This window comes from Mus caroli, chromosome 12, assembly GCF_900094665.2.
Source record: "Mus caroli chromosome 12, CAROLI_EIJ_v1.1, whole genome shotgun sequence".
Classification (NCBI taxonomy): Eukaryota; Metazoa; Chordata; class Mammalia; order Rodentia; family Muridae; genus Mus; species Mus caroli.
In genome coordinates, this window is record NC_034581.1 from 21,534,892 (window position 1) to 21,559,228 (window position 24,337).

At 41.4% G+C, this 24,337-nt stretch overlaps 1 protein-coding gene across 10 annotated transcripts in view; it reads left to right on the plus strand.

Annotated features, from left to right (window-relative positions):
• The window catches only part of Kidins220 (kinase D interacting substrate 220), an 88,548-nt gene that overhangs the window by 9,711 nt on the left and 54,500 nt on the right, over nucleotides 1–24,337 (plus strand). For 7 of the 10 annotated variants that reach the window (XM_029484866.1, XM_029484863.1, XM_029484862.1 and 4 more), the window contains exons 3-16: nucleotides 2,295–2,393; nucleotides 3,918–4,016; nucleotides 5,135–5,233; nucleotides 6,094–6,195; nucleotides 8,279–8,377; nucleotides 10,916–11,113; nucleotides 13,308–13,406; nucleotides 14,741–14,839; nucleotides 15,283–15,381; nucleotides 17,266–17,443; nucleotides 18,726–18,890; nucleotides 19,700–19,879; nucleotides 20,806–20,971; nucleotides 24,030–24,181. In XM_029484866.1, the coding sequence (XP_029340726.1) occupies nucleotides 2,295–2,393; nucleotides 3,918–4,016; nucleotides 5,135–5,233; nucleotides 6,094–6,195; nucleotides 8,279–8,377; nucleotides 10,916–11,113; nucleotides 13,308–13,406; nucleotides 14,741–14,839; nucleotides 15,283–15,381; nucleotides 17,266–17,443; nucleotides 18,726–18,890; nucleotides 19,700–19,879; nucleotides 20,806–20,971; nucleotides 24,030–24,181 (1,834 nt within the window). The remainder of the gene's footprint in view (nucleotides 1–2,294; nucleotides 2,394–3,917; nucleotides 4,017–5,134; nucleotides 5,234–6,093; nucleotides 6,196–8,278; nucleotides 8,378–10,915; nucleotides 11,114–13,307; nucleotides 13,407–14,740; nucleotides 14,840–15,282; nucleotides 15,382–17,265; nucleotides 17,444–18,725; nucleotides 18,891–19,699; nucleotides 19,880–20,805; nucleotides 20,972–24,029; nucleotides 24,182–24,337) is intronic. The other 3 variants (XM_029484864.1, XM_021179552.2, XM_021179554.2) reach the window with 1 other exon arrangement.

A 24,337-nucleotide genomic window follows, 5' to 3' on the forward strand; every position in this document is an offset into this window, starting at 1 on the left:
GGTTATGAGCCACCATGTGGTTGCTGGGATTTGAACTCTGGACCTTCGGAAGAGCAGTCGGGTGCTCTTACCCACTGAGCCATCTCACCAGCCCTTGGCTGTTGTTTCTAAGAGATTTTTAAATTCTTTGATATTTTTGTCCACTTCTTCATTTAGCCAACAAATACTTGAGTATCTGGGCGCACTGACCCCCCTTCCATCTATAGTACTAAGTACAAAGACATTGTAGGCGTGGGCTCTGCCCTTACGAACCACACGTAACAATCCACTGGGAGAGGCTGGAGACGTGCTTAAGGTCACTGCCTCTTGCAGAGGACTCAGGTTCAATTCCCAGCTCACACTTGTTGACTCACAACTATCTGAGACTCTCTTCTCAGGGAATCTGATGCACTTTCCGGGCCTTCATGGGCACTGCAAACACATGATACAAAATGTAAGCAAATACCCATACAGCTAAAAAATATTTTAAAAATCAGCTTCCAATCCTACAAATATAAATCGAGTTACAAATGATACTGCCAATGAGGGTTAAATACATAAGAAGGAGGAGGAAAGGTCCAAGAGGCCTGGTAGGGATGGTAGAGGTGAGGGGAGAGGTGGACCTGCCCTTGTTTCTCTGTCTTTGGAGCATGGTAAAGATTCAAGTTGTTGTCTCAGAGATTAGAGGAAAACACTGAGGGTGTGAAGCACAGGGATGTCAGCTTGGCATAAAAAACAGTCTGTTTGATCCCTAGAACACAGTAAAAATGCCAGGCGTGGGCTCTCAAGATGACTTGGCAGGTCTAGGCACCTGTCATCAAGCCTGACAACCTAAGTTCAATCCCAGGACCCCACATGGTGGAGGGAGAGAGCAACTCTAAGTTATACTCTAATCACCACTCAGAACAAAATAATAAAAATTAGTTTTGAAAAATGCAGAGTACTTTGGCACATGCACACAGTGTTGGAGAGACAAAGAAAGAAGGATTCTTAGGATTCACTGATCAGGTTGTCTAGCCTGGTAGGTGAGCTCCAGGCCAGTGAGAGACCCTGCCTCAAGGGCGGTGGATGGTGCTCCTGAGAATGACATGACACCTGAGATCTCACACACACACGCACACACACACACACACACACACACACACACACATACACACACACACACACACGGTAAAACCATGTGGGTTAGAGAGTTGGCTCAGCAGATGAGAGCACTGGTTGTTCTTCCAGAGGACTCAGGTTCAATTTCTGGTACACACATGATGGCTTACTTGTAATTTCAATTCCAGAGCTTCTGGTGATCTCATGCCATTTTCAAGCCTCCATGGGCACTGGGGACACATGTGGTACATAGATGTGCACATAGGTAAAACACCCACTATGCATAAGATAAATAATTTAAAAAGTAAAGTCACAGACATCCTCCCACATACATCAACACACAGAAGGGAGATGCATAAATGTTTATATAACTGAGCTTCATTTTTGGTGTAAAGTTCCCTTTATTTACTTTTCTGCCTTTAGTACTGGATGCTTACTGGCTGGTGGCTTAACTTGGTGCTTCCTAGTCTGTTCATGTCTTGATTGACACCTCTGAAAAGGAACATGCTTGTGCTGTGCTTGCAGTAGAAGGGGCATGGTGCGGGAGCTCTCTCTTAGATCACCTGCTCAGGCCCTGCCCGTGGTTTCTGGGCAGGGAAGCTCTCTTTGCATTCACTTTTGGAAGGTGGAAAATATACTTCATGAGTTAAGGTTATGAGAGAAGGCTTAAACTGCATGTGAAAGTCAATATGTGTAGCATCTAGACTTTATCATCCTCTCTGTCTCTGTCTGAGATAAAACCTGTATAATTAAAGTGTCATTCTCTAGCGTATTCTCTCTGGAAAGTTAGGTTACCACAGGTCCTGTGAGAGTTTGTGCATGTTGTGCTAAGTGTTTGCAGACTCTAGTGCTATGCAGGGTCACTGACTCTGCATGAGTTCGTAGGCCCTAAAAGAGGTTACTAATATTATGGGGGTGGGTGGGCTACATTTTTAGTGGCTTTGACAGTCATTTTTAGTGGCTTTGAGTGAACACACAACCACACACATCTGAGGCAGTGCCCACTAGTGAGCTGTATGCCCTACCTAGCTTAGGGCTTTTGAGTCATCAGTAAACCAGACCTATAGGTTTAAAGCTGTTGATAAATTAAAATTTACGGGAAACGCAGCAGTGCTTTGCACACCTTTGTGAAAAGCACTGCCTTTGTAGTGCTGAACAGGGTTGTGGTGAGAGCACACCATGTTGCTCAGCTTGCTGTCCTGTTTGTTCTCCAGTGTGGCCAGACGCCGCTGATGATAGCTGCTGAACAGGGCAATGTGGAAATAGTGAAAGAACTCATTAAGAATGGAGCCAACTGCAACCTGGAAGACCTGGTATGTATAAAGTAGTTTACTCATTAGTCCTCCTTTTCTTTAATTTCTTCATAAAAAGTATTTAAAGAATAATGATTAAAAGCTGTACTTTGAGGGCCAAATGTAGTAGTTTATGCCTTTAATCCCAATCCCAGCATTTAGGAGGTAGAAGCAGGCAGGTTTCTGAGTTTCAGGCCAGCCTGATCTACATAGAATTCCAGGCTAGCCAGTGCAACATAGTGAGCCATTGCATCAAAATAAATAAATAAACAAATAAGTATTTTAAAAAGTGCTTTGAAATTAAGAAAAAGAATCAATTGCTCTGTCATTCGTAGGCTCCTTCAACTACTAGTACATAGAGAAAGAGAGGGGTTGTACAGCTTGGGATTCAATTCTGTTCCTAGGGCCATGAGTCTTGAGATTTCTGTGGAGAAACTGAATTTATGACTTAGTGTTTCAAGGTCTCTCACTCTCCATATATTGTTCCATTGTAGATTTGTTCCCATCTGCTGCTGAAGGAATCTTCTCTTGACAATGACTGAGAAATAAACTGGTGTATGAATCTAAAAAAAAAAAGTGCTTTGAAATATATCTCACCTTTGCCTAATGTGCTTCAGGTTTTTTGTTGTTATTTTTATTTGTTTGCCTCTTTAATCAGGAGAGTTTTTTTTTTTTTTTTGCTTATAACTAAGTATTTCAGCACCTCATGTTTTTCCTATGTACATGGCACTCGAAGCTCATATCTGTGCAATTAAATGTCTCTAGAATATTTCAATGTATGAGCTATGCTGTTAAGTGATTCTCTGTAGTTATAATTTATAGTGTTCCTTGGTAATTGTCCCTTCTGATACTGCTTCTGAGGGACAAATCACCATCCAGTTTCCTTTGAGTTCCCAGTGTTCTCAGAGTCACCTTCGGGGTCACATGGCTACATTCTTTTGCTTTGAGTGACCATGTGAATTATTTGTTTTTAAAACAGTCTCATCGTGTAGACCTCCTTCTGACTCTCCAGTGCTGGGATTAAAAGCATGTGCCACCACTCTTGCTGTGATTATTTGAATTAACTCATTCCCTAAATAAAAGTTAGGACAATTCTGTTCTCACAGCTCTTTGTCACAATCTTTCTAATGTCCCCGATTGCAGCTGTACTGAATACTGTAATCCTGAATGAGTGTGTGAGTGTGTCCTCATGGCAGATCGCAGGCTCTTTAATTTGTGGAACAGTTGCTAGCTGCGGATTGCCCTTTGGATTTTAGTGGCCACTTTTCTCCTTTCTACAAAATGGGATGTGAGAGAGGTCCAGGGTGAGCCTGGACAAGCAGCTGTGGTGCTGTTCTCTGCACTGGTAGTCCTGACAGGAAAGCAGGTGATAGTCCTGACATAGGCAGGCAAAATCTTAAGGCAGCTTCCGCTTTATTCTATAGAGGTTAGAGGGGCTCACATGGTATCAGTTGGAAGGTCATTTGGGCTGTTAAGTTCAAGTGTATCCCTCACTTTGGAATGCTGTGTTTTATTTTGAAACATGCCATTTTGAATGTTTTCAAGGATAACTGGACTGCGCTTATATCAGCATCTAAAGAGGGGCACATCCACATTGTGGAGGAGCTGCTGAAGTGTGGGGCCAATCTGGAGCACCGTGACATGGTATGTGTGTTTTCTGCAGGGTGGCACTAGTTAGCTGAAAGTTACTGACAGTAACAGAGGCACAGGAAACCCTGTCTGTTATTTTATTTTTAAGACAGGGTCTTTTATGACTTGGGGTTGGATGTTGGAATGACTCAAAAATGTTTTAAATGCTGGCGTCATAGTGTCTCCTGTTTAGAATAGTTATTGTTTCAGTTTATCTCAGAATTAAAAGTTCTCAGCTCATTTTTTTTGATAATTCATAATTTAGTACTTTCAAGAAAACTTATTTTATTTGGATTGGATATGGAAGTTTAAATCTAGTTAATCTAGAAGGTTCATCAGGTAGCTTAAATGGTTTGGGTAAGTTATGTATAGGCTTTGGAATGTTAGTAGATTTATTTATAAATGTGGTCTGTCCAGGCTGCTTTCCCTGAGCACTGAATGTCTCAGCAGACATGGTCCCCAGTTACGGCCTACCTCCTGTTTGGTCATGCTCTGGGAAAGGCACAAGAGTGAGAATAAGACAGAGCAATTCTGTCTTATTCTGTCAGATGTTTAACTTTCTAGAAAGTCAATTTTAGCAGTCCAAGCAAGGAAGGAAGTCATCTGTCTTGGCACACAAAGCGCACATCCCATCCCTCAGCTGCCAGGTTGCAGAGTGCTCAGGGCGTAAGTTTACAGACACTGCAACTTTCTGCCTCTCTCTTCCTAGCAGACTGTGCCACACAACAATTTTATTTCTATGATCTTATGTTTCAAACCTAGGAAGATACTGCTGTACTTAGCTCGGATGTGAAATGCCTGCACATATTAGGCCCCTGCCCCCTCCCTGCTTCTACTTGTTTTCTGGGTACTATGGCTGCAAGCAGCCAGAGTGACTCTTAGAAGCATGAACATCCCTAGCTGACTTTTGTGATGTTTACTCTATGAGCTTTGCAGTGACCACTTGTAGACTTAGCAGATTTTATTCAGTTCATGTTCAATTCAGTTCATGCATATTTGTGAGGAGCTTAAGAATTTAAGACCATTATTGTTATAAAATAGTGGTGTTACAAAGATGTATATAGAGAGAGCCTGATTAAAGTTGTTGCTTGCTTGGGAATGGCACGGTTTACACGCTGCTTTTTGTCCTCTAGGGGGGATGGACAGCTCTCATGTGGGCATGCTACAAAGGCAGGACGGATGTTGTGGAGTTGCTTCTTTCTCATGGCGCCAACCCAAGTGTCACTGGTTTGGTAAGCACTAACGAAAAAGTGAATTCTTAATGTGGATGGTAAGTTGTCTTACAGAATACTGCAGGCTTTTTTTTTGTTTTGTTTTGTTTTTGTTTTTGTTTTTGTTTTTTTTTATACAGGGTTTCTCTGTGTAGCCCTGGCTGTCCTGGCTGATCTCACTTTGTAGACCAGGCTGGCCTCGAACTCAGAAATCCACCTACCTCTGCCTCCCAAGTGCTGGGATTAAAGGCGTGCGCTACCACCGCCTGGCAACAGGCTTTTTATACTTCATAGTGAATAGAAATTTTTTAGATTGTACTGACTGTCATATAGAATGCTATACGACCAGTGAGACCCAGTGAGAATTTTAAGACAACAAGAATTTTGTATACTGTCTTTTTCTCATCTTCCAATGAGAAAGCGAGTCTTTGAACTCAAATGTTAGCCGTAGTCGGGCAACATTTCCGAAGCGGAGTGTGAGTTTCTTAGTTACTTGTGCACCCTCACGCTGCGTTTCTTGAAGACACTTACCAAGAAGCCATACCATTCTCCTACATGTCTGTTTTTCTGTACATTGTGTACATCTCTACACTTTTTTACTTTTATTCTACTTACTAATCTTTCCTATTAGCTAGATAATCACATTAAATAAGCTAACTCTGCAAGAATGTATGTATTATTAAGGCTTAACACATGTTAGTTGTCAGTTATATATATATTCCGAGTATTTGTGTTTTAAAATGGAGACTGGTCTCTAACTTGATTTAAAAACCATTCCCTTGTGTTACTCCTACTGATATTTACTTAGTAAATTTGTGTTGTAAATGTCCATCTAAAGACTGTCCTCTTCCCCCGTCCTTTTGCGTGTCTGTGTATCCCAGCAGTACAGTGTCTACCCAATCATCTGGGCAGCGGGCAGAGGCCACGCCGACATAGTGCATCTTCTGCTGCAGAATGGTGCGAAAGTCAATTGCTCTGATAAGGTGAGTTGCAGAGTCTGCGCAGGTTCTGCTTGTGCTGTGTCACTTAGCGTGTCCATGTTATAGATAGTGTCATTTGAAACATCTCTAATGTATCTTAGTTTTGTATTTCAACATTTTTACCTGTGTATCCACAGGTAATAGATGGGTTTTGTATTTGTGTTATGGACCATGTGTTCTTGATATTTATTACATTAAATTATTCTCAAAAAGACAGGGCTAATGAACTCATGTCTTTACTGTTTGAAGTTTTCTATTATAACTCTTCTTCCTGTTTTCTGTCTTGCCTGCTGTGTTGTGTGACAGCGATCTTACAATTCAGGTTCTGTTCTCTCTCTTGTGCTTAGAATTCTAAAGCTGGTGGTGTAGAGATTGGAAATAACGACTGCAAGGTGCATCAGTGTGTGGAAGGAAGGGCAGTGACAGACTCTTAAGGGAAAGGCTGATAGACAGTTGCTTAGGCAAGGCAAGCCTACATTCTTAGGACTTGAGCTAGAGACCTGACAGAAGTGGAGGAGCGGGAAGAGAGGATGTGATGGGAGGAGACAGCTGAGTAATGTCCTGATGAGACAGGAGCATAGGATCTGGAGTGCAGGGGAAGGGGATGTGGCGGGTAGCCCTCAGGAGCATCAGCAATGACAGTCTGTCTGGACTACATGCTGAGACTGGGAAGCATGCACATAAAAGGATTTCAGTTAGTGGGAAAGACCAGATTTGAACTTGAGAAAAAGTAGAGATATTTACTAACTGAAGAGCCATTGGAGTAGACAGGGAACAAGGTAAGGGCATTCCTACCAGATAGCAAGAGTTATTTTTAACGATGTAAATGAGATTATCTGCTCCTTAGTGTCAGGGTAAGCTGGCCAGCATGATGGAGAAGAGAAAGAACAGACTTTCTAGCATGTACTCTTATACATCAACCACTCAGGAGGTAACAAATGCAGTAGATGCTCAAGGGATGGGAGATCATGTTCAGTTGATAAAATTAAGGATGCCTTGATGAGCTGTAGAGTTAGAGAAGGTGCTTCAGATAGACAATGTATTTCCTACAAAGGAGGCTGGGAACACTATAGATGCAGGAGTGAAGGGGGGAGTTTATTCCGCATCCCTTACGCATCTCCTTAAGACTGATCTGAGGCAGTGACCAAGAAAAAAAATGTTTTCCTTCATACCCTTCTCCTGTTGTTAGACTTCTAGTCCCACTTGCTGTATTCACATCCTTGTTAGTCTGTCATGAGAACCCATCTATCAAGGGTGCTGTGGGGGACAGTCTCCAAGAGCGTGGTTGGGCAGGTGTCTAATGTCATTCATAGAGACTAAATAGCCACATATGTCTATTTATATTTAATTTAAAATTAAGTAAAAGTAAAAATTCAGTTTCTTAATCTTACTAGCTACATTTTACATACTTATAGTCATATACTGAACAGGCTGTCAGGGTTTCTTAAGTGTTTATGACATGTACACATTTCATTGTTCATATAGGTCACTGTGGGTCTTTACATGTCTATTGTTGGCAGACTTCTCAAGGGGCAGCATTCCTTTTCTGTGTGGTTTGTAGTTGTTGATGCTGCTTCCTGAGGGGCATTTTTGAACAGTTTCTGGGTGTCAAAGGTACAAGCTGATTTGGAGCTATGGTTAAAAGTGAAGATCTGAGAGATTGGAGGCTCCTGGGGTTTTTGTTTGGTTGGTTAGGTTTGGTTTGGGTTTTTGGTTTTTCAAGACAGGATTTCTTTGTGTATGCTTGGCTGTCTTAAAATTCTCTCTGTAGACCAGACTGGACTCAGAGGTCTGCCTGTCTCTGCCTCTCGAGTGCTGGATTTAAAGGTTGGTTTTTTCTGCCTCTTGATAGCTTTCTTACTTTGGCCCTATTTTGGAGCCTTGCTTTCTTGTGTGAAAATGTGATGTTGCGAATTGTGCTTATTCTGTGATAAAGCCTTCTTGCCTTAACTGTGTGGAGCTGTTTGAGTTGTGATTAGTACACATACTTATCTAAGAATAGTACTCAGAATATAACTTCATTTCAAGCTGCTTTCTTTTAGTACATGACTGAAAGTAATTTTGAATTCGTTACCTGTTTTAATAGTATGGAACAACTCCTTTGGTGTGGGCTGCCCGAAAGGGTCATTTGGAATGTGTGAAGCATTTGTTGGCCATGGGAGCTGATGTTGATCAAGAAGGAGCTGTAAGTACCTCTGTTCTCCTAGCCCTCTGGCAGAGTGAAGTTTGTGTTTTAAGGGAATATTTTAGGCTAGTACAAACCTAGAAAAAATTCCCTGGAGTTCTTAAATGCTTTCTTTTGTAATTTAAATCGTAAATGCTTTCTTCTTGAGTTGGAGCTTCACTCTGTGGTCCAGGCTTTCAGTGAGCTCAGGCTCTTCCTGCCTTTGCCTCCCAAGTGCTGAGATTTCCTACGTGTTGCTAACTTTGAAACTAATGATGCTATAATATAAAAAACATAATGAACATTTGCCTTCGAGAGTCTGTTGCTAATATTTTGGGAAATTAAAACCATCAAAAAAAATTTTTTTAGTAATCTTATAAACTAAAAAAATTCTTTAGATCAAGTAGCTCCCCCCCCCCTTTTAATTAAAAACATTTTTTTTTTTTTTTTTTTTTTGAGATAGGGTCTCACTATGTAGTCCTGGCTTTGTAGAGGAAGCGGGCCTTGAACTCACAGTGATCCTCCTCGTTTTGCCTCCTTAGTGCTAGGACAAATGGTGTATGCCACTGTGCCAAGCTAATTTTTAATTGTAATTGTAGGTATATATCATGCTCCATTAAAATGCCTTTTCCTTGACAATGTAAAGTGATGTTAGACTTGGTGGATTTCTTTAAGTTATTTTTTCCTCTCAATAAACAGACAGAGGAAGTCAGAAATGAACTGTTAAGAAGGTTAAAGATGGGCCTGGAGAGATGGCTCAGTGGTTAAGAGCACTGACTGCTGCTCTTCTAGAGGTCTTGAGTTCAATTCCCAGCAACCACATGGTGGCTCACCACCATCTGTAATGGGAGAGGATGCCCTCTTCTGGTGTATCTGAAAACAGCTACAGTGTACTCGTATAAATAAAATAAATCTTTAAAAAGAGAGAGAGAGAAAAGGTTAAAAATGGAGTTGAGTCTAACTGACTGCCAGTTATTAATTTATTACTGACCACCAGCTGTGTATCTCATCCTTGCCGAGAGTGCTGGAGGGCCATGAGGAGGCTAACCTTTCCTTAAACGTTCCAGGACTATGTCAGGAGCCAGCATTTGTGGGCAGCAAGCAGTTTGAAGGTACTGAGGACCTACTACTAGTATTATTATGTTAAGTTAGGCCGCACACAATGGAGCCTGAGAGGAGAAACCACCAAATCTCCGGACGTCTGAAACCAAGTTAAACTGTAGTTCATATCTGACTTCCTAGATCAATGGCATCCAGTGTTTCTCTCTTCCCTGATGGGAGAGGTGGTGGCCCAGGCCTTCAGGGCACTGTTCTCGCTGCTGGAGCCACAGCACTGCCTCTCCTGAGTTACTGTAGATGAGCGGCTGGTGATTGAGTTGATTTGATGATGAGGAACTCTCTTTCAATGTCAGAAAGGTGTCCAGGATGTTAAAGGACTACTTAGAATATGTTCACGGGCTTGTAGGAACTGTTAAAGCTCATTTATTGAACAATATGCTCTAATTCTTAATTCATTGTTTGTGTTTTTCCCCTAAATGTTTTATATAAAAAATTCTTAGTTTCAAGTTTGATCCATTTTACTTTGGGTTGTTTAAATGAGAAAGTGTTGAATCTGAAGTCTGTCTTTCAACTTTGTTACATCAGTGAAAGGGTTTGTTCCCTGCATATAGATCCAGTGCAGGTTACCATTGAGAAAACTGAACTCTTAGATAGTCCATCCATTATGTAACACAAGTTGTGTGTCTTTGAAAACTGAAAATACCGATGGCTCAGGGGCTCAGTGGATAAAGCCCTTGCTGCCAAGCATGGTGACCTGAGTTCTGCCCTTGGGATTCATGTGATGCAGATAGGAAATGAACCCGTAAGACTGATGTGACCTCCATATGTGCATATGCCTAAGTGAACACACAAGAAAAAAATGTAAAAACAATTTTTAAAACACCTGAACATATGCCTCCAGCCACTTACGGCACATGTCTGGTTATTTATATTGGTATTTTGTCAGAAATAACTTAAAAATTTAACCACATTTGTTTATTTCTATATTAGAAGAAGGCACATGTAAGCCACTGCACACTGTGGCATTCAGAGGACAGCCTGTGGAGGTGGTGGGTCTAAGGCTTGATCAAATGGAGGCCATCAGGCTTGGCAGCAAGTGTCTTTACAGCTGAGCCTTCATGTTGGCCCTGTCAGAAGTAACTCCTAGTGACTGGTGGAGCATTACCGTGGGAGAGCCCTTAGCTAGTGTGCTCAAGGCTGTTAAAATAATGTGAATTATATTTTAAAACTTATATGTGTGTGCCTGTGTTTGCCTGTGGATGTATGATGTGAGTGGGGGGCCTGCGGAGACTGGAAGAGGGCCTTAGGCCTGGGGTTCTCTGGAGCTGGAGTTACTCACAGGCGGTCTCCAGTCCTCTGCAAGAGCAGCAAAAACTTTTAACCAGTGAGCGAGCCATCTCTCTAGCAACTGCAAATAGCTCACCTGCTTGAAAATACTTTTCTGATTGTGGTATGCATATATTTTCCAGAGCACACTAATTGTTTGCTTTTCTTTCTAAGAATTCGATGACTGCACTGATTGTGGCAGTGAAAGGGGGCTACACACAGTCAGTAAAGGAGATTCTGAAAAGGAATCCAAACGTGAACCTGACTGATAAGGACGGAAACACAGCCCTGATGATTGCATCGAAAGAAGGACATATAGAAATTGTGCAGGACCTGTTGGACGCTGGAACATACGTGAACATACCTGACAGGGTAGGGGCCTACTTCAGATTTGTCATTAGTGGTGAAGTAGACAGAAAATTGGCTCCTTATCATCAAGACTTTTCACATGTGACATGAGCTTGTTTTAAGAGAGTTTTATTCCTACCTTTGAAACTAATAAAATTTCCAGTCTTGTTAAATAATGTCCTTATTTTTATCAAATAGTTTGGTTACTAGAAATGTCACACATAGGGTTAATTTGTAACCCTCTTTGATGAATATTCCTATATGTGGTTTTCATAGCTGATGTTACTCATTGTCCCAGGACTTAGTACCTTTATACTTAAGATTTTTTTTTTCTCTTGCCTGACTTCTTCTCTGAGGTTTCACATATGTGTTCAGAACTCTCCACTTGAATGTATGTTTAATGAGCTTTTAAAATCTTACAGCAAAATAGAATGGAAGTGGAGTGTTTTGTCTTTTTACTATTGCAAGCCATTTTCCTCCATTTTCTTTCTCTCAGCAAACGGCCCACTACCCACTCTGATGCTTTCCCTCTTCCTTTCCTACCCCATGCAGTTCTGCTGACTCATGTAAAACTTGCCCTTTACCTAGCTTCATCACCACCATTGCCTCCCTGACCAAAGCCACCCTCTCCTGTTGTTAAAACAAATCATAACAGATTCTCCATTGTCTTTGCTTGTGGCTAAACGCACACACACTCCTTTGTTGATGTGCACTGCATTTGAGTACAGACTCTGCATGTCAATGTCCTTACTTGAGTCCTTGTCCTCATTTTGTGCCATCTTCCCCATTTAGAAGGGTGCAGCCCTGCTAAGTCCCTTTTCTTTCTTTGCACATGATCTTGTCCCACTGTGAGGCATGGCTGTGTGCATCAGCTGTGCTTTCAGTCTAGAATGCTGCCTACACATGGTGGCTCCTGTTTGTCACTCTACCTAGTTGGAAAGGTCATCCTTAGCTTTCCAAAAGGCCTCCTCAGTTACTTTGATCAATTATGCTATTCTCTTTGCATAGTGTTTGCTTTGGTTTCTTTGTTTTGATTGTATGTTGTTTTCTTTTCTTTTTCTTTTTCTTTTTTTTTTTTTTTTTTTTTTTGGTTTTTCAAGGCAGTGTTTCTCTGTGGCTGTCCTGGAACTCATTTTGTAGACCAGGCTGGCCTCGGACTCAGAAATCCACCTGCCTCTGCCTCCCAAGTGCTGGGACTAAAGGCGTGCGTCACCATGCCCAGCCTGTATGCTGTTTTCTATTAGACTAAATTTGGTTAGGACTGGGATCGTATCTTCTTGTTTCCCAGGACTTAGAATGGTGCCTGGCACACTGTAACAGGGAATTGGATTACTGACCAGTGGACTGGTCCTCACCTACTCTGATGCTAACATTCTTAGCTATAGAACTGGTCTGCCTTGGGTTTATGTATGCTGTATGTGGTGTAGTTAAAATACGACACCACAATGCTAGACTTAGAACCCTCAAGGACTAATTAATTGACTTGCAGCCTATTGGGGTCCTCAGAATGGAAGCAGGCAACAGCTTGCTGGCTCACTTAGCACAGAAGTCTACAACTGACCTGCAGTTTAGCAATAAAATGCCAAGATACCTGAGCCCATGGCAAAATTAGTATTTGAAGTAGTGGAAAGCTGTGATTCAAAATGGCTGTTGCTTGATGAATGTCATCTGAGGAGCTGTGCTTGTGAGGCGTTAAACTTGGTTCAGTTCCTGCACAGGAAGCTGAAGTAGCCCGTCTGCCCTTTGCCTGTGACTGCCCACTGGCTATACCCACAGACACTAGTCTGGGATCCAGCCCTGCTATTCTTCAGAGCCACAACAGCATATCAGCTCTATGCCCCCAACCTAGAGCCTGTTGCTCCTATCACACAGCAGTCTTTGAAGAGGGTTTATTATGTAACATCCAGACTGTCAGCATCCTGTGACTTCAATTAGATGTGTGATGAGAAATTGTCTTCAAAGAGACTAGACTCTACCTGAGTAATTTATCCTTTTAAGTTTTCATCATGGAATTTCATGAGTCCTTATTCTAAAGACTAATGTCCTTTGTGTCATATGCAGAAGGTTGCTAATATCAGATATTATCAGTTAATTAATATAGTGATCGTCTTTTTCAAAGAGATTTTTAGAACAAATCTATTACATTAATAAACGAGTAGCCTTAATTTCAGAACTGTGTTCTTTATTTAGTAACTGACCTTGTGTTTTGTCCTTTTAGAGTGGTGATACTGTATTGATTGGCGCTGTGAGAGGTGGTCATGTTGAAATTGTTCGAGCACTTCTCCAAAAATACGCTGATATAGACATTAGAGGGCAGGTATGTGCGCTCTCACTGCGGTGACCATGAATGCTTGTGTCAAGTAGTCAGGATGCTGCCCCTCCTCCTTTCTGTGGAGATGAAACATGTGCGCCCTAATGCATTGGCTGTGTGGTGTTTTATTGGCACTATTCTAAAGTTCCAGAATTAATGCCCACTTAAACTCAGATTCAAGTAAAAAAGTCCCACACCATTCTAGGCTGTGTAGTGAAACTCGTCTTAAACTGAAGCAAGTGGCTGGAGGTGGTTATCTTGTTAGGGTGCTTGCTGCTCTTGGAGGGGACACCCATGCTGGGAGGCCTTAAACTCCAGCTCCAAGGGGGCTGACCCCATTCCTGGTCCCTGAGCTTCTGCACATGATGAGCTTTGGCCCACTGACTGCACTGGGCAGCTTGTGCACATGCCATAGGCTTTAGGGAAATGTTGGCACGGGAAACCTAGTGTGGCAGCTACAGGAGTCGGCTCTCAGTTAAAGGCTTGTTTTCACTAATGGATGGTCCCTAGGTCACCCGTTTTCAGACCACTGACAACTCTGTCTATCACTTTTGTGCATCTCTTTTTAGTCAGGTTTTTTTGTTGTTTGTTTGTTTTGGTTTTGGTTTTTCGAGACAGGTTTTCTCTATGTAGCCCTGGCTGTCCTGGAACTCACTCTGTGAACCAGGCTGGCCTTGAACTCAGAAATCTGCCTGCCTCTGCCTCCCAAGTGCTGGGATTAAAGGCGTGCGCTACTACTGCCCAGCTTTAATCAGTTTTTAATTGATATTCTGAAGCTCTGCTTTCCATGTCTGTGTTAGTCAAAGGTTTGTTTTTTGAGCAAGGTAGGTTACTGAAGGAGCTGAGCTGTTCAAGACAGTATAGGATACAGAGTAAATAAATATAGGCAAATAAAATTACAAAAGGAATGCCTGTGTCTGTCAGAAACACATTCCTACTTACTGTCTTCGCTGGGCTACCATATTTAATAATGACTTGTCCATAGCAGAGTTCAGGTATTGGTGACTTGTAACCTGTTTTATCTCTCTGACTGCATTTCACAGTGTATTTTAGGGCTGTGGATGTGGCCCGGTGATCTAGTGCCTGCTTAGAGTGTGTGAGGCCCTGGGCTCCATCAGGCACCACAGAAACAAAAGATAGCTTATCAACTCTGTGGTTTACTCCTGTTTTACTTAAGTAATACTAAGTTTTTCTAGGATCCTTTCATAAAGAGTTTCTCAGAAGTAAATCCTAGATGTCATGAAGATTGATATTTCCCATCAGTATAAGTATTCACACTTTATGTTCACAAATAGCAGCTTTTAGTACTGCATCTCACATGATTTTCGTTCCTTATACAGGACAATAAGACTGCACTGTATTGGGCTGTTGAGAAGGGCAATGCAACAATGGTGAGAGATATCCTGCAGTGCAATCCAGATACGGAAATATGCACGAAGGTACAGGGCACGCTTTGTTCTGTTAGCTGAATGATTCCGGCCTTGTAGAGGTGATGTCCTGGGTCAGGAAGCACTCTGCCAGTTCTTCACAAACCGTGAAGAGATTGCTGCCCTGTGCTCCTTGTGTGAAACTGTAACAGACTTTGGTGGTTGCAGTTAGCTGTGTGTGCAAGTGTCCTATACGAGAAAGTATATTTGTAATTCAATGAAAAGGTTAAAGTGCCTTAGTAATATAAAGCTGTTTCCATGCAAATCACTGGTAGGGAAAGCATCTCCTTGACAGTTTGTAAATTATGTTTTCTTTAGAATATTTCAGATTTGAAAAAATAAAAAAAAGAAAAAGAAAAAAACAAAACAAAAATAAAATAAAGAAGAATATTTCAGATTTGGACTTACTGAAGTAAAGGGAAGCTCTGTCCTTTAACCCTTGTCTCTGCCCACAGGATGGCGAGACACCACTAATAAAGGCCACCAAGATGAGAAATATTGAAGTAGTGGAGCTGCTGCTGGATAAGGGGGCTAGGGTGTCTGCTGTGGACAAGGTAAGAGCAGAGCTGTGCACGGCACCTTTGGTGTGGTGCTGGTAGGCCTTTAATGTCTGAGTGATGCCTGTGTGAATCTTGCATCTGGCTTTACATAGATCATTTTGCAGAAATAAACTTGGAAACAAGATGTTTGATCTTGCTCTGTGTTATTTTCAGCATATTTGTGAGTTTGCTTATGTTTTCCAGAGATTTCATGTGCTGAGGATATTTTGCTTTCTCGTAGGCTTGAGACTGTGGACTGGAGTTGGGTAGTTAGGATATGTTGAGTTTGAGGGCTGATAGAGAGTCAGGGGACTGTGACCAGCAGACATTGGGAAGGGTGGGATGAGACTCTGATGAGACACCTAGGATGGGGTTGGGCTCGGGGTTAGTGCAGGATGTGGGAGGGGTGGTAGTGACGAAGGCAGCAGTGCAAAGAACAATGAATGGTCAAAGTTTGCCTCTTAGAGTGTGCACCATGTTGTTGGTTTTATAATTATTCTTGGTTATGAAGTTTTTTCCTTTTCTGTCATCAGCTACATAAAGCCAGAACCATGTTGTCTTCCGTGTTTACATTGGCTTGGGTCAGTAGTTATTGCACCACTTGTACAACACAGGAAGAGAACTTCAAGAAGGAACAGACAGAAACAGAAGAACAGTTTAGATAAGAGCCTTCCTAGGAGCCATGGGAAAGACAGGCATGCAGGCCTCTTCCAGTTGTGTCTCAGAGCAATCAGTGTAGATGAGAGCTGGGGGTTGAATTTCTAAGTTTTACATCATGGGCTGTCTTCAAGGGAATGTTGGTGAAATGATAGATAGAGTACTCTATGGGCAGACTGGGAGGTCCTTCACTGTGAGTTTCCCAAGCAGCTGGAAGAGTCAGGTACAGACACTTACACACAGCCAATGGACATAAGCAGGTCCTCGTGGAGAATGGGGTGAGGAACAGTCAGAGGGCAGACCGGGAAGGGGATAACAACTGGACTGTACATAGAACCAGAAAAGGGTTGGCTATATCTTTTTAAAAATTAAGAGAGAATTAAATGAAAACAACAACAACAAAACCTTTATAGTAAGCTCAGAAGGTTCTGTAGCCTATAATGAGTTCAAGAGCAAAAAGATAGGTAGACACGTGGAAGAGTCCTCAAGCTCCTTTCTCCACAGTAGGAAGTCCGCTTCGAATATGTGCTGAAGCAGGGAAGAGGAAGGCAGTGACAGTCCATGGGGTTGTTTTGTACCCAGCCTTGTGAGATACATGATTTTATTTTAAAACATGGTATACCTACATTATAAAAGACTACTCATATGCATATATTAAAATTAAGTTCTTAGGAGAAAAAAAACCAACTATGAGTTTCCTTAGTGTGAGATGTGAATACTCACATGACTGAAGAGTCTCAGGGAAGAGACAGATAGTGCAGGGAGTGGACGATGAAGAGCCTAGGAGTTCCTGTAGTGCTCAGAGGAGAGGTGTGACATCACGGATCCTTAACAGCAGGCGCTTGACAAAGGCTCTAGGGGCTGCTGGGCTTGACGGGATGGCTGAGTACTGGCATGAAGGCTGGTAGAATATGGCTAGTTGAGGAAAGGTGCTGGTGCCCTTGGTCAGTGATCTGGTGCACAGAAGGATGCTGAGGAGGAGGTCCTGGCCTGGGAGGCATACGTGACAAAGGCTTTAAGTGAGCTGCAGGGAGAGAAACTGATTCTAGAAGCCAGAGAGGGGGATGGGAAGGAGATATTTCTGAGAAACACTTGTACAGGTCTAGGGAAAGGAACTGTGAAGAATACAGAGATCCAAAGCAATGTGAACCTCCAGATTGTCTGCTTTGTAGAGGCATAAAAAGTATTGCTCAGAGCTGCTTTTGAGAACAAGCAAGTTCAGCCTGTGCTGCCATTTTGCAGAAAGGTGACACTCCCCTGCACGTTGCCATCCGAGGGAGGAGCCGGAGACTGGCAGAACTTCTTTTACGGAACCCCAAAGATGGACGGTTACTTTACAGGCCCAACAAAGCAGGCGAGACTCCCTACAACATTGACTGCAGCCACCAGAAAAGCATTTTAACTCAAATATTTGGAGCCAGTAAGTAATGGGGTTTGTCCCTGACTCAGCCTGTACAGGCACAATTCTGTGTGTGTGTGTGTGTCTGTCTGTCTGTCTGTCTGTCTGGCTGGCTGTCTGTGTGAGTGCTTTCATGTATACATGTGTGCCTGTGTGTTTATATGTGTGTGTATGTGCATTTATTTATGTGCATGTGCCATGTGTGTTTTGCTGGAGGTCGAACCCAGGGCCCTACCAATACTAGGTAAAAACTTCATCACTGAGCAACTCAAACTTGAGTTTTTAAATGATGAATTCCTAATAAAAAACATAAGGAAAATAAATGGTTCAAGACACCTGGTCCCAAAAGTATTTTAACAGTTTTTATTATATTTATTCATTTTATTTTATTATGTGTGAGTGTTTTGTCTACATGAATATATGTCCAGTCCCCCTACCAACAAAAAGACTTTTAAAAATCATGACATTTTAGTGACATAGAGGGGTAGAGGCTCTTGCCCTGAGCCTGATGTTTTAAATTTTTTATTTATTATTTATGTGTATATTTCTGTGTGTATGTATGTATGTATGTATGTATGTGCGTGTGCATGCACCTGGGAAGGATAAAAAAATGTTGAATCCCTGGAACTAGAGTTATAGGCCATTCTGGACTGCTCAGTATAGATGCGGAAACCAACTGTGTCATCTGGAAGAGCAGGAAGCCCTATTAACCACTGAGCCATCTCCAGCTCCTCTTACTTCTTCTTAGATTTTCATCTAAAAAAATTTTTCATGGCTTTTTTTAAAAAAATTGTCTTCATTTGGAGGAATTGGTACCTGAGTCATTAAATCTTTCTGCAAAGAATTATTTTGTCTTTGATTATCTATTGTATTCTTTAATAACACTTCATAGTGTATGTACTTAAATATTTCTAGAATTGAAATGGTCTTGAACTTCTTTCCCATCCATGGTTCTAAGAATTGCACTCAAGGCTCATGCATGCCAGCAAGTACTCTACTGCTGACTGCATGTCCAGCCGTGGACTATGTGATGAGTGATAGAGAAGAAAGCATCATTTGTCAGCACGTTTTTTCTTTGCTGTACTTCAAGATGATGTATCTTATCATTAACTAACAAATATATTATAATAGATGACCTCAAATATATTATGGCCTCAAAATATAGTATTTGTGTAAGAATCTCTGAAGATGTTTTTATGCAGGTTTAAATGCTCAAGATAAGGTTTCCCACCCCCCATTTCCTGTCCCAATATACAGTGATAGCAAAGTTTAATATAAGGATGTGGTATGCTTCTGATTACAGGACACTTGTCTCCTACGGAAACAGATGGTGACATGCTTGGTTACGATTTGTATAGCAGCGCCCTGGCAGATATCCTCAGTGAGCCCACCATGCAGCCACCCATCTGTGTGGGCCTGTATGCACAGTGGGGAAGTGGGAAGTCCTTCTTGCTCAAGAAACTAGAAGGTAAAGGCATGTTTTGGGAAGTCTAGACATGCCGCACAGCAACTTGTTGTGCAGTAAAGCTCTGTGAGTAGCTGTCTTGTCACTCCATCTGCTGCGGTGGTTGGCATTTCTCTCCTTCTAGCTGATCCTTCATGAGTTTTCGTTCTAAATCAGGTCCAGCTGTGGGCCAGCATCTAGTACAGCCCTTGGCAGTGCATTTCATAGATTCTTCCCACACTTGTCAATTTGCAGACCTTCCAGTGAGCTCTGTGCTGCAGTCAGAACTAAGTACATTGTTAATAAACCAGGCCTTTTCTGCTAGAAGCCATTCTTGCTCTTCAAGGACAGGCTTCAGTATAGCAAATAAAAATGACCTCAAGCTTTGTAGAAACAATGACCGCGTGGTTCTTGTTAGGGTGATGCACCTTTGTGAACCTCAGTGGGGGATGAGGGGATCTAAGAGCGGTACTGACGTTGGAGAGAGTATGATTTCTGCCTTTGCTTATGGGAACAATATTTCCTTTAGTACAAACCATACAAGCCAAGGTCAGTAAAACCTCAGCAGATGAGAATAATGGGGAAAGAGTTTTATGCATTTCAGTATGAAGTAGGACTGTGGGGAAGGACAGGGGTAGGTGTGCAGTGTGGGGCAGGACGCTCAAACTGATTAAGAGAAAATGCTAGATTCAATGATTAAGCAGCAGCAGGATTATCAAAGGCACTTGTTAAGTGCCCAGCACAAGTTTATGTTAAAACAGGAAAGTATAAGAGTGAGTTAAAAGTTATCTCTAAGCACGACAAATAAAACTGGACATTGATCTTCCTTTCAGATGAAATGAAGACGTTTGCAGGGCAGCAGATTGAGCCGCTTTTCCAGTTCTCGTGGCTCATCGTGTTCCTCACCCTGCTGCTGTGTGGAGGGCTCGGCCTGGTGTTTGCTTTCACAGTTGATACAAACCTCGCCATAGCGGTTTCATTGAGTTTCCTGGCTCTTATATATATATTCTTCAGTAAGTCTTTGTTTTTTAAAAAATCTTTTATTTTTATTTATTTATTTTTTAAGGTTTATTTATTTATTATATGTAAGTACACTGTAGCTGTCTTCAGTCACTCTAGAAGAGGGAGTCAGATCTCATTATGGATGGTTGTGAGCCACCATGTGGTTGCTGGGATTTGAACTCAGGACCTTTGGGAGAGCAGTCAGTGCTCTTACCTGCTGAGCCATCTCTCCAGCCTCCTTTTTAAATCTTTTAAAAATGGAGAAAAACATTGAGTGTTACTTAAAACATCTGTCTCTTAAAAACTTACTCTATTTTTATAATTGGCTGAAAAAAATTGATCTTTTTGCTACTTGGTTGGTATAGAGTAACCGTGTACATCCCTGGCTGGAGTGACTGTAGCACCAGTCCATTTACCTGCTCATACCTAACTTGCACAGCATCTGTTCCGTGCTGATGACCCTCAATACCATCACTGCACTTCAGTGGACCTTGCTGAAGGAAGGCTCCCTGGCTGTTGCTGGCCAGCTCTTGGACATTTTGACCATTACGATGATTTTTTAGCTTTTCAAAAGCAAGCTAGGAAAGCAAAACAGTCTGTTTCAGGCTTGTCTTCAGCTGGAAGAAAGGAAATCGATTCATTATTGAAGGAAGTAGTAACTGTAGCAGTTGCAAACACGACAAAACCCAGCTCCTTTGCATCTGAACTACCAGCTAGACTCGTGAGGCTTTGCCTTTTCTTATGATTCCAATGCCAGTTTTTAGTTTCTGGTTTCACACGCCTTCTGTATGTTGAGAAGGTCACTTGAGGGATTCTTCAAGGAGGATTTAAGAATTAGTATGGTCAATAAACAGTTAGATAGGCTCAGCTCTCCTTTACTTGTTACGTGACTATAGAGAAAACAAGCTGCCTAACTAACTGAAACTGTAAATTCCAGTCGTCATTTACTTCGGTGGACGGCAGGAAGGAGAGAGTTGGAACTGGGCCTGGGCTCTCAGCACCAGACTGGCAAGGCACATTGGGTACCTCGAGCTCCTCTTCAAGCTGATGTTTGTGAACCCACCCGAACTACCAGAGCAAACGACAAAGGCGTTGCCTGTGAGGTGAGGTGCTCCTTTTACAGAAGGAATCTTTAATACGGGTAACAAAAGAGTTTAAAGAATTTTACAGGTCATCATATTCCAAGAAATATTGCTACCTTAGTCTCTTAGTTGAACAAAACAAAACAAATGAAACAAAACCCAGTAAGTCCCAGTACCTCTGAGAAACAGTTCACAGTGTATCCTCCTCCTATGCATGAGGTCGGTTTTCCACAGCATGAAATCTGCTCATTTTCATGGTATTTTATTTGTACAGAAACCTCTCCCTCATCCTTGTACCTGTTAATACTTAGGGCTTTTCTGGGAGCAGTGCCAGGGTTTAAACCAGGGTTCACTGAGTCACTCTCCATGATAGGGCCACACCTCGCCTCTATTTCCATCCTTTCTGATACTGTGGAAGGAGTATTGACCTTCAGGGTAGAGTCCTGGCAGACAGAGGTCTGGAGTGAAGGCCTCACTTCTCCTTGAAGGAAGAGTAACCCCTGGAAACCCTGCTCACACCGAGCTGCTCTCTCCTCATCTCTGCAAGTAGACATGTGTGTCTAGAATGATTGAGTATCTCAAACAGGAAATCACGAGAAAGAGGTGTAATAAAGGAATAAAGAAAGGTGTAAGATTCTAGATAGAAGAAAGGGTTTTTTTTTTAGATAGAAAATTTAGAGCAAAAAGCTTCCATAGGGGTTGGGAAGAAGAATTAAAAATCTGTTAAAGGATTATGAAGTTTTAAATTATAATAAAATAAAATATGCATACTTTCTGATAAACATAAGTCATTCTAACCATCAAAGCTGTGCTAGGAATATAGGTGAGAAAAATAAAGGTTAAAAAATTACAAATACAAGCTGGAGAGATGGCTCAGTGGTTAAGACCACTGGCTGCTCTTCTAGAGGTCCTGAGTTCAATTCCTGGCAACCACATGGTGGCTCACAACCATCTGTAATGGGATCTGATGCCCTCTCCTGGCATGTAGGTGTACATGCAGATAGAAGACTCGTATACATAAAATAAATAATAAATAAAGAAATCTTTTTAAAAAACAAAACAAAACAACCCTTTAAAAACTTAGGAAAAAAATTACAAATACAGCTGGCTGTTTTTTACTCCTGGGTTCTACATCTCCAGATGCAACCAACTATAAATTATAAATATTTTAAAAAATTGTACCTGATACCTTGAACTAAACAATACAGTGCAACCTTTGTTTACTGTTTACTGAATGTAGCATGTTCATTGTATTGATATCGTACCGAATCTAGACATGCAATATGTGAGATTGCAATATGTGAACTTTTTATTTTCTATAAGAGACTTGGGCTGATCCTAGAACCAGCTACCTATGAATACTGAGGAACCATTATACTCAGCATGTAAATTTAAACATTAAAAAGATTTAAAGCTGAGAAGTTTTAGAGGAAAGTGTTTGAGGTTGGAGATGTGGCTCAATGGTTAGAAGAGCTTGCTGCTTTTGTAGAGGACTGGTTTGGTTTCAGCACCTACAATGGGTGACTCACGACCACTTGTAACTACCATCAGGGGATCTGAAACCCTTGTCTGGCCTCCACAGGGGTCCATACAGTGTGTGCATACACACACACACACACACACACTAATCATGAAGTAAATATTTTTTAAAATAAAGCATGCAATATAGGATAATACAATGGAGGGAATTTTTACAGAAAATTAAAGGTTTAAATGAACAAGATGGGCATTTTGAAACAGAACAGTCAACATGGTATCAGTCAGGACCACAATCTCTAGTACAGTGTCATTCCAGACTGTAATCTTGTCAAGACCACAATCTCTAGTGCAGTGCCATTCCAGACTGTAATCTTGTCAGGACCACAGTCTCTTGTACAGTGCCATTCCAGACTGTAATCTTGAAACATGTTTTATCTCCTGGGTTAAAGTGAGAATTTAGTTTAGATATGGAAGAAAAAGAATGAATTAATGCAGAAATAAGTAATTCTGAGACTGAAGATGTCAGAAAATCAATTTTTTGAAGAATAACTCAGAAAATAATATTTTATAATTATTTCTAAAAACCTGGTATATGTTAAAGCTATAAATAAAATAAAACATTAAAAAAGTTTATTTAATTTTATTATTTTTAGGGTTTCTTTTCTTTTCTTTTTTTTTTTTTTTGTGTGTGTGTGTTTTGCCTCATGTATGGCTGTGCATATGGAGTTCAGAGGAGGAGGTCAGATCTCTGGACTTGGAGTTGCAGACAGCTATGAACTGCCATGTAGGTGCTGGGAACTAAACCTTGGTCCTCTGGAAGAGCAGCTGGTGTAACCATTGAGCCATCCCTCCAGCAGAAACCTTGCTTCTAAATGATATTTCTGGGTTTTGAGTTACTGTCTGTGGTGAAGACTCTCCTGCCCTGACTGCCTCAGCTGTTATTAGAGCTCTTTCTCTTTTGCCTCTGTTCTCACCCAGGCCGGGCTCTGCCATCACTCTGCCCTTTCCTGTTGGCCAGTCACACACATTGAACACGCTTGTGTCTTTGCTAAGAGAAAGTCTAACATGCTCAGCCAAGAAGATAACACATCTGCTCCCCTCCCTTAGAACTTTAAAAGCAAGTTTTTGAAAAGAACATCAAAGAAGAAAAAAAAAATACAAAATAAATAAATAAATTAAATAAAATAAAAAATAAGAAAAAAAAACAAAAAAAAAAAGAAAAAACAAAAAAAAACCAAAAAAATAAAAAAAAAAAGAAAAGAACATCAAAAAATATAGAATAAATGGGGGCTGGAGAGATGGCTCAGCGGTTAAGAGCACAGACTTCTCTTATGGGGGAGCTGGGTGTGATTCCCAGCACCCACATGGTGGTTCACAGCCATCTGTACGTCCACTTCTAAGGGATTAGACTTCTTCTGTCTTCTGTGGGTACCAAGGATACATGTGGTGCATAGACTTAAAATTAAAATAATTTTAAAAGAAGAAACTGCCATTGTCTTTAGAAAAAAGGAAATGTAGAATAACTGATAGAGATGGTATGTGTATGCTAGAAACGCTGCATTCAGTAGCTGAGTAACATCCGGCTTGGTCTTCCCCCAAGGTTTCTGTTTACAGATTACAATAGACTCTCCAGTGTCGGGGGAGAGACTTCCTTGGCTGAAATGATCGCGACCCTCTCAGATGCTTGTGAGAGAGAATTCGGCTTTTTGGCTACCCGGCTTTTTCGAGTATTTAAGACTGAAGATACTCAGGGTAGGATTACTTCCCTCCCTCTCTTCCTTCCTTCTTGAAGTGTTTCTAGGTGTGGGGGAGGGAATAAATGTTCATTTATTTTCATGAGATCATGAATTGAACCTTAGAGTCATCATATGCTCTTGACCAAAAAGATTACAATATTCTGAGTACATG